Source organism: Sinocyclocheilus anshuiensis, unplaced genomic scaffold (genome assembly GCF_001515605.1).
Source record: "Sinocyclocheilus anshuiensis isolate Anshui unplaced genomic scaffold, SAMN03320099.WGS_v1.1 scaffold11, whole genome shotgun sequence".
In the NCBI taxonomy this organism is placed as follows: Eukaryota; Metazoa; Chordata; class Actinopteri; order Cypriniformes; family Cyprinidae; genus Sinocyclocheilus; species Sinocyclocheilus anshuiensis.
Window position 1 is genome coordinate 54,780 of NW_015551076.1, and position 10,786 is coordinate 65,565.

Sequence of the window (10,786 nt, forward strand, 5' to 3'; positions counted from 1 at the left end):
ACAAGGAGATGTGGGGGGGGGGGGGATCATTCAGGTAACAACCGTAACAACACAGTATTAAGAAAAAATGAACCTTTCATTTTTATAAATTCAACTATTATTTTCTCTTGTGGACTATATGTAAACATCTTTTATGTGAAATATCTTATTCAGGTCAGTACTAAATGAACAATAACATGCATTTTGTATGATCCCTCTTATTTTGGTAAAATAATTAACATTTTGTAGATTCTGAAAGGGGGATGTAAACTTTTGATCTTAACTGTACACATTTAATAGACTTAAGAATTTAAGTTAATATCCTAAATTATTTTTATGATGACTGCTTATGATAAAATATTTCAGGTAGAGATGTTTCTCACCACGTCTTGCTCTTTAGTACTGCATTTTTCACATTCACACTGAAGGGAATGGATGTGCAGGATTTCTTTCTAGAAATTACAAACAAACAAGCAAACAAATACATAAATTACATAATCATACTTTTATATGCTATCTCTCCCATTTGTTACCTTGAGTAAAAAGTTGAGCATTTTTCCATGGCACAGTATATCTTTCTTCCAGTGTCCATCAGTGAGAATCGGTTCCTGCTTTACAAATTCCTCCGGAGTGAACCATCTTTCCTCAGTACGCATACACTTCCCACGACTCCCTGCAACACAACAATAAACATAAACACTTCCCACTCAAACCTTTGACACAGACAAAACAAACTGAGTTCTGCACACAAATCTGTGCAATAACGTACCTGACGCAAACCTGCATTTGTACAGAGTCCCAGTAAGTGAAACAGGTGACTGGTAAAGAGGAAGCCTGGAAAACAGACAGATCTGCCATGTCATCTTCTTCCTCCTCCTCTTCCTCAGCTCTCCCTCTAAACTCTGTTCCTCCTCCTCTCCCTCCCTGCTCCTGGAAATCTTCAGCATGGCTTTCCTCCATGAAACCGAAGCTTGTTTCTGAGTTTTGAGGAATAAAACACATTACTGCATTCAGACAGACAGCAGAGAGAGTGTGAATGAGCGTGGAAGATCGTTACTCACCTTCACTGAACCTTTTGTTTAAGATGACAGTAAACAGCTTATTCGTGTTCTGCAGGAAGCAACAAAGTAACTTAATGAATGTCAAATGAAAAACAGGAAAAGTAAAACCTGACATTGCACATAGAGTGACAAAGTACTTTTTGGACATGTGTTCTCTTTCTTTGTGGACACAGAAGATGCTCCTCCTGAAAAAAAAAATGAGAAAGGTACTGATCACACATGTATATCAGGGGTCTGCTGTATTTAATGTAACTACATATTTACCTCACATGTTATAAATTTAAAGGCTCGATACTAGGGCTGGGTATTGACACAAATTTCACAATGTGATTCAATTTCTATTCACAAGCTTACAATTTGATTTGCTTCCAATTTCGATTATTTTGGATATATATTAGGTATATTACATGGAACATTTTCTCAAGGAAAAAAAAACTCTCAACTAATGCTGTAAAATATACAAGAGAGTCAGTTGGTACTACATTTTAATATTGTGTGTTAAAATGAACTGATTTGTATACAAACGCTTAATTACACTCAGTTAAGTTTTTATAATAATAAAGTTACAATTACATAATTCTGTTTCTACTCCAATACATTTTTTTTTAAATATAAACATTTAAATGGTGGCTGTCATACAAACTTGATGGATTTATTCAAACAAAGTAGGCCTATAATTGCCCGTTATTTTTTTACCCAGCCCTAGTCGATACAAAAATATGTGCTGTCCTTCTGTTGCTTTCTATTAGAAGCACGTTCCTGCTATAGGCTCTCCACCTTTTTCTTGACGTAAAAATGGGCGCGCCCATTTGTAAACTCTATGGGTCTAGTTTCCGGTCTCATCTGCGTCTAGCTATTTTTAGCTGTACAAAACAGTTCATTTGCTGCTTGATATTGAAAACTGGTGTGTCTTACCATATTATTTTAATCTTAATTATGAACACACTGGTTTGTAGTGCAAACAGTTTTACTGTTTACTGCACGTTGTTATTCTTCTCGTTATTTCCCTATAGTGGCTAATGAACTGGAAGTCTCGCCCATAGGCTTACTTCCGCATTGAAGAAAAAGGTGGATAAGTTCCTAGAGTTGTACAATCAAATATTTTTTTCAAATAGAAAAAAAGGTGCAGTTTTCTTTCAAACAGTGGTGGGTGTACCGATTAAGAAATCAATTAAAAATGCCACTAAAAAGTTAACTTGTGCATGCAGTGTACCGTAAGTTTACAGCAAAACCAAGGACAATTTCCAAATCCTTGTTTTTAACAAAGATCCCAACAATCCCAACAATCTGTAAGTGCTTGCATTATTTACGTCTATGAGTTTCTTAAGCGGTGTGTTTCTGCAGCGGATGCTGGTTTTCCAGCTTTTGCACTTTTCCTTCCTCGCAAACTTCTCAAAAGCATTTGGGGTGAACCAGCGTCCCTGGAACAAAATACACTTCTTCCCTACAGGAGACAAGGACGAGATGCATTCAGACTGATCTTTCCACCCATAGAAAGTATATTAAACACAAACTGTAATAAAATTAAGAGAAATTATAGCAAAAACTCAATGATGGTGAACCTTCGGTCAGTTTTCCCGATAGAGAGTTCCTTCTTTATCCCCACAGCTTACAGGCAGCTGAATTTTATAAATAGGCCACTTCCAAATCTCCTGCTTGTCACCTTTCTTCACAGGAGATGCTGAGAAAGAGAGAGAAGACGACACAGATCAGGAGAGAGTGAAAATACAGGAATAGGACATCAGGCACCAGGAAACAGAGTGTTATTTTAGTATCACTGAGATTCTATTATAGTTTTTATTATTATTTTGAATTAATTTTAGGTCACATTTTAGTAATTTTGTGTTTTGCCAGTTTCATCTTGGATTGCCTGAGGGTGAGGATTTTGGACAAAGGTGATGATAAATGGGGCATCACCTTTTTAGTTAAGATTTACTTTATTGCAAGTAACAAAAATGTTTTTTATCATTTTAGTTTTAGTGTTAACTATAAACCCTGATAAGAAATTAGACCTGCTGTAGTTCAGGGACTCACAGGATGAGGGTTTTTTGGCTGGTTTCCTCCGCTTGGGTGTGGAAGTAGAGGAAGGACCAGGATCATCACTATCCTCACTACTTTTGTCATCTTTACTTCCCTTTCTTTTGTAGCTCTTCTCCTTCCCTTTCTCTGCCTTTCCTTTACTCTTCTCCTCCTCTGTCTGTATCTCAACATCCGGAGGTTTCTCATAGAGTTTCTCAGTGCCTGGGACAAAGAAAAAAAGATACTGTACATATATATGAACCCGTTCTTGCTTTATCATAGCATAGTAATGCAGTGTGAGCCTCCAGATAACAAAACATAAAGCTGATAATAATCAAAAATACTGACCATCAAGCAGACTGCTTCTGAGCTTGCGTAGCTTTGGGTACTGCTGCAGGATATGATCTTCAAACACACAGCACCAGAACTGCTGTATGTCCTGAGGTCTATTTTTCTCCACCCAGTCCAGAACCTCATAGAAGCCCTTCTCCTTCTGCTTACGAGTACGCGTGTTTTTCACATTCTACAGACAAAAACAGAGAGAAGGAGATAAAGGAAGATGGAGGTATGTATGATCAGACGCCTAAATATGCAAAACAATGAACTGACACATTATAATTTTTAGTTAGTAAGTATAGTGGAGGTACCATGGTAAAGTGATGGTTATCTGATGGTAATACCATGATAGTAAGACCAGTAAGATTTTTTTAAAGAAATTAATACTGAAATTTATAGTTACACAAAAATCTGTATCAAATAGATGCTGTCTCCAAGTGGATGCTGCACACTGGTGGTGGTTGAGGAGAGATCCCTCATGATTGTAAAGCGCTTTGAAAGCGCACACAATGAAAGCATTATATAAATGCCTTATTCATTCATTCATTTTTTATACTTTCTATTCATCCAAAACCCTGAAAAAATGGTATCACAGTTTCCACAAAAATATTAAGCAGCACAACTGTTTTAAACACTGATAATAAAAAGAACTGTTTATTGGGAAGCAAATCAGCATATTAGAATGACTGTAGAACACTGACTGTAGAACACTGAAGACTAGGGCTGGGTTTTGACACAAGTTTAACGATTCTGATTCACAAGCTTGCGATTTGATTCAATTCGATTTCTAACTTGATTTGATTCAATATCAATTATTTTTTATATATATCAGGTACAGTATATGGCAAATTTTCTCAAGGAAAAGAAATCTCTCAAATAATGCTGTAAAATATACATGAGAGTCAGTTGGTACTACATTACTATAATATTGAAGGTTAAAACTGATTTGTATAAAAACGCTTAAATTACACTCAATTAAATTTTTTATAATAATTAAGTTACAATTACATAATTATGTTTCTACTCCAATTTGTTTCTTGAAATATAAACGTTTAAATGGTGGCCGTGACGGATTTATTCAAGCATAAATTAAACATCGAAGAACAGTAAAAATTATAATGAATATGTTAAATGGTGCATTTATTTAGCAAAATGCTCTATAAATCAGACTAATCAGTTTTTGGTCACCTAATATGTTTTTTTCTGAGGTAAATGCGACGTTATGCATTGTTTACAAGCTGTTATACTGAAGTCTTTCCGCGGTTAAAATGCTGATTGAGCGATTGTATGAGACAGGATACGGATTTTTTGTAAGTTGTACTCTTTCTCGTAACATACCTTCGAATGTTTATTCATGTTTATGCCATAACTGGTATTAAAGCGGATGAGAAGATCTGTTAATGCAATGTAATCAGGTGATTATGTTTGTCCATCTGTGCAAATCTTTATAGAGGCAAAAGAATGAGATGATCACTGTCTGTCACCGTCAGTTTAGAATAGTCCATGTATATTTTAGAAGACTGATGATGGTACACCACCACCAACAACAACAACTACAAAAAACCTCAGCTTTCTCATCAAACAATATACAGAACAATATTAAGCAAATAGAGTAAAATCCTATCTTAATAAATTCAATTTTAAGTACAATTAAAATAAAACGTACTTCACTTAAAAAACCTATGAAAAAAATCTATCATTGTCCCTCAAAACCTCAAAAAGCAGCAGATGGAGTTTGAACTTAAAGGCACAATATGTAAGATTTTTTTATTAAAATATCCAAAAACCACTAGAACAGTGATATATATTTTGCTGACTTGTGTACTTACATTATCCCAAATGTTTCGAAGAATGTTTAAAAACAGAGAAATAAGCAATTTTAACTACGGAGCGTGTCCATAGTGTCATTGTGTCGTGTTTATTTTGAATACGCGCCCTCTAGCGGTGAAAATTACATATAGTGCCTTTAACATCAGGCCAGAGGCGTACATTTTGTCGAACAGTGGCAGGTGACTAAACATACAATTTCTCAAAAGCAGTTTTTGAAGGGGACACAAACAATACAGCTAAACTTGTACTTGTAATGATGTGTAAACAGAGGAAACCTTCAGTTACTACTATTAATGTAGCAGGGAGACGATGGCGTTATTTTAATGACAAATGTCAAGAGCGCATTATTGTAGCGTGAAAGCACATTAATATAATGCGCGAGCACGAATCTCTTCCTTCGCACCCGGATTTTCTTTGCTCTCGTATGGCAAGCCAAAAGAGTCAGAATTACTCTATAGATAAATCGCGTTTACATAATACGTTGTTTAAAACAGCTTTAGCGCCGTCAAGTACACCGTCCTGATAGCAGACGCCGTAAAAAAAAACGCGCGTAAACGGTAAAAAACGCCTTATTTAACGGCGTTTTAGTGTTTATAGACTAATTCACCACGATCATTTAGCGGAAGAAGTGCTTGTGAACTGATAGGAAATATTTATGTACAAAGTAACTTTTTGTATATTTTCATCTCTACTAACATTGAACATAGGCCGCTTCCACATCTTTTTCATACTTTAATGTAATTATTAATATTACATGGACAGCATTTTAGCATACCAACCCCATTATATATATATATATATATATATATATATATATAGACTATCATTTATTACACAAATAGCTTTTACTTACATAAATAACAGGACATTATATTAGCTTTGAGTATTTTAATTTCCAAAACAAGAAATTGTTCATAGTATAGGCTAACGGAAGTCAGAGAATGTGTAAAAGCTGTGCAGCTACAGAAGTTGGAGGCAATGGTCCTTAGCCTTTTTGTTAGTGTTTGACTGATTCAAGTCCTGCGGTGACACATTGCTGCCACAGGCATATTATTTTTTTCCGCTCAATTATGTCGTAATAATGAGATGTTATGTCGTTAAAACGACATATTTTATCGTGATAACGAGAAGTTACGTCATTAAAACAATATGTTTTTCCCTTTATAGAATATGGTTACATTATGTGAGTGAGGTAAGTGATTGTCCGCGCTGCTGTCGCCACATTCCTGACGAGGATCTGCAGGAGGGATAATAGAAATACGCTGTTTTAAATGTATTTGAATGTAATGGTTTTTATTGTAGCGGCATGTTTATCAGGATTAATCTCTATAATAATTATAGAATAATAATTGCACTCAGACCCAGAGGATATGACTCGTTTAAGATGATCGAAGAACCAGTGGTCGTGGTGGGTCAAACACTAACAAAAAGGCTAAGGCTACGTCCACACGAAGCCAGAGCTTTCCCTATCCAATCTTTTTTTTCTCCTCGTCTCAAGAAATATCTGGGTCCACACGAAACCACAAAATCGACACAAAACGATATAGTATACATGCCAGACCAGTATATGGCGCTGTAATTCTGCCACAGAGATACACTAAAAAGCAGACTTGGGCTGTGTCCGAAATCGCCCCCTATACCCTTAAATAGGGCACTATTTGAGGGAACAGCCATTTTTAGTGGTGTCCGAAACCATAGTGGACGTTCTCGAGTTCACCGTGAGAGTCACGCGCCGAATGAATTCCCGCATCTCGCCAGAAGATGGCGCCCGCAGCTGAATAATTAATCCGTTCATTTTTACAAAGCGCTCATCCATGGCATACAGCATAATGTACAACACGGGTATAAATTCATTGTAAATTGATTATTAAATTGTTTGATTAGGGTTTATACATAATTTCCGTGACAGAGTTCAAGATAAATCCTTTAATCTTACTACTGGAGCTGCTAGTTTGCTAGTTTCAAATGATTAATAAACAGCAAGCACAAACTATGCAAAAGCGGCATTCCTTCCGGTGCACTCAGTGTCCGAATTCACTACTCGTTTTCATTCACTCCTTCTAGTGAACTGAATTAGTGACCTAATATAGGGAATAGTGAATGAGGGTATAGGGGGCGATTTCGGACACAGCCTTGGACTATGCGCATAAACCTTGCGCGTGGTATACAAACGAACATGGAACAATACATTTATTAATTGGTGTTAATGTTACTTAATAAAAAGACAATCGTTCAGTGTTTGTTCCTGTTTTGTTGCTGTTACGTGACGTGGCGGTGTCTCACTCTCCCAAAACGCCGGATCCGTGTGGACGAAACGCCTATACCAGGGTTCCTCAAATCTTTCTCTGGAGGGCCAATGCGCTGCAGAGTTTAGCTCCAACCCTGATTAAACTCACCTTCCTGTGACTTTCTTATGATCCTGAAGACACTGATTAGCATGCTCAGGTGTGTTTGATTAGAGTTAGAGCTAAACTCTGCAGGAAATTGGATCTCGCGGGCCAGATTTGAGGATCCCTGGCCTATACGGCTATATACAGCTAAACACGTCTCCGTGTGGACGGGGCTAACGGAAGTAAGTAAGAACCATTGCCTCCAACTTCTGTAGCTGCACAGCTTTTACACATTCTCTGACTTCCGTTAGCCTTTGCTATGAAAAATTTCTTTTTTTGGAAATTAAATTACTCAAAGCTAATATAATGTCCTGTTATTTATGTACGTAAAAGCTATTTGTGTAATAAATGATAGACTATATGTACAATGGGGTTGGTATAAAATGCTGTCTATGCAATATTAAAAATTACATTAAAGTATATGATAAAGACGTGGAATCGGCCTATGTTCAATGTTACTAGAGATGAAAATATACAAAAAGTTACTTTGTACATAAATATTTCCTATCATTTCACATGCACTTCTTCTGCTAAAACGATCGTGGTGAATTAGTCTGGTCTGGTTTTGTTCATCACTGATTGGGTGAGAGCAATTCAAACTTACTGGCTGTGGAAATCAGTGGGCGTGGCTTATTATACTTCAAGGAAAACACTGTAAACGACCCGTGCTCTGTGCAACCAAAATTGTGTTTTTTACGCCGTCATATGGCAATAATCACGGCGTAACCACAACGGCGTATTTTGCGGCACAAATACTGTTTAAAACGCCGTATTTGACTGCGTTTGGCTGTAAACGCGATTAATTTATAGCGTAATTCTGAACCTTTGGGCTTGCGGACTCTCAGATATACAATACTCTCACCCAGAGAGAGTGCGCGCACTTAAAACGTGCCTCTCCCATAGACTGTATAAAAGCATGGACGTGTGTCCGTGACGTCACCTGTAGATTTCCGAAGACCGTTTTTGAAGCTCAAAAGTGGGCGGAGCCGGCCGTCGCCATCTTGGCAGCGCGTCACCGCGCGTCACTCCCGGATAATCGAAAATGGGCAAAGAGGCGCACTTCCTTGTTGGCTTCACGAGAGAGAGTGGGAGATTGCTGCTTGGTCTCTATGGCATTCGGATATGGGGTGTGATTTAAGCACTTACGTTGCTAACTAAGCAATCAGTCGTGTCGATCGTCGCGTACCTTGCCGTGAGCAGAAGCCATGACCAATGACGTGTGATAAGAAGCGCTACACTTTCGTCGCCCCCCTTCTCGCGTGAGAAGCTGCCTGAGAAGATACGTGAGAAGCTACATGACGTCTGCGCCGTGTTTGATCAAAATAGTTGCTGGATATAGTATGTAATTCATCATCTAAAAGTGGCTTCAAAAGATTGTGGTGATTTAATTACAAGCACAACAATTATGCTGTGGAGCATTAAGATCATCTCCGGTGATAGCACTTAAGGTTGGATGAAATTTATCAAGATATATGGACAGTTTCAAATTACACTTGTACAAAGCTAAAAAGCTTCTGAAATGCTGTCAAACTTTATTAAATTCTTGATCACTGAGAACAAAAAAGATTAAAAATGTTGATTAGCTCTAGTTTTCAAAATATTGTATTGGTTCAGTATACACAACCCTTTACTTGTGAATAGCAGATGATAAGTGCGTATTAGAAGGAAGGACTCTAAGGCCTGGTTAGACCAGGGGTGCCCAAACTTGGTCCTGGAGAGGTCCGGTGTGTTCTGCAGAGTTTAGCTCCAACTTGTCTCAATACACCTGCCGGGAAGTTTTTAGCATGCCTAGTAAGAGCTTGATTAGCTGGTTCAGGTGTGTCTAATTGGGGTTGTAGCTAAACTCTGCAGGACACAGGCCCTCCAGGACCAAGTTTGGGCACCCCTGGGTTAGACTAAACCGGATTAGACCACAGTTCAATTAGGACATTTAAGTAATTTTTATAAATGTGCCTTCGAAAAAAAACATTACTGGTGTGCATCTTGAGACAATTCAAATACACTAATATATCTTAAGATCAGTCAGAGCAAGATTCTTTCAGTTGAAACAGCTCAGACTTACATTTTAGTCTGGGACTAGGCTTAAGCCTTGTCTGTGAAACCATGGGAATATTGGCTAAAATGGCTAAACTACATTTTTGACTGGGTCTATGAATAAATTTATGACTGGGTTTGGACAGTACTTCCTTTTTAGGCTAACCAAAGAATGATGCTGGTATTGTCATACATGATATGAATTGAGTTTTATTCCTAGAAGTCATTGATGTAATCATAAGGAAGCTTCTTGAAATTGTGCTTGCAGACTGTTGCTGAAAAAGTGACAAGAGATGCTCCATTTAATGAATACAAGAAGCCTGGTGTTCTGTCAGACCTCCCATTAAAACAGTGGGTAGTACAATTCGACAACGAAAAATACTACCTGTAAAATTATGGTTTATTAACTTCTACACCTACCACAACCCTAAACCTACCCTAACAGTAATGCAAATACAGTAATTATGTGTTATATTCACGGTTGTAGCTAGAAGGGATACAGTTACAAGAAACCAATAAATAATTTGTTCTACCTATTAGATTGTGTTTTATTGAAGTCTACACCTACCCTTACAGTAATGCAGATACATTAAATATTGTTGTTCAGCATGAGAAAAAGGACACAATATTGATGTGCGCATGCGCAGTAAACCCTGGTAGGACAATCTGACAGGTAGGATAAAATATCAGGACACCGGCTCTGCACATTTTTGATGTCTCCCTTATCTTACACAGTTCAGTTCATGGAGCTCTCTTCTAACAAGCTGATGAACTGAACCAGGTGTGTTAAATAATGCCGAGTTCACACTGCACGATTTTAGCCCGATTTTTCACACGCCGACAGGTTTTGTGTAATCGCCGACAAATGCCCGACATCGGAGGCAAATCGGTGCTCGTTCACGCGAGTGACAATCACGCAGTGTGAATTATCAAAGACGCGATCTGAGGAAATCGCCGATGCGTCGCAGACGCCCGTGAAATATTTGGCATTCACAATCACTGCTGTGTGAAATGATTTCTGACTGAAAAACACATCGGTGGTGACCTACAGCCAATGAGAGATCAAGATACAGGGCAGCGGGAAGTTCGGGGAGGAGTTATATGAAACGTAGTTTGCGGACCAGTGTTGCCAAATCC

The 10,786-nt window shown here is 37.8% G+C and overlaps 1 protein-coding gene across 1 annotated transcript in view; it reads right to left on the reverse strand.

Annotated features, from left to right (window-relative positions):
- Positions 1-2,608: 2,608 nt before the first annotated feature.
- LOC107662411 (uncharacterized) overlaps positions 2,609-10,786 on the reverse strand; it is a 10,779-nt gene continuing 2,601 nt past the window's right edge. The window contains exons 2-4 of the mRNA XM_016452432.1: positions 3,408-3,582; positions 3,075-3,281; positions 2,609-2,721 (exon numbers count right to left, since the gene is read on the reverse strand). Coding sequence (XP_016307918.1) covers positions 2,609-2,721; positions 3,075-3,281; positions 3,408-3,582 — 495 coding nt within the window. The remainder of the gene's footprint in view (positions 2,722-3,074; positions 3,282-3,407; positions 3,583-10,786) is intronic.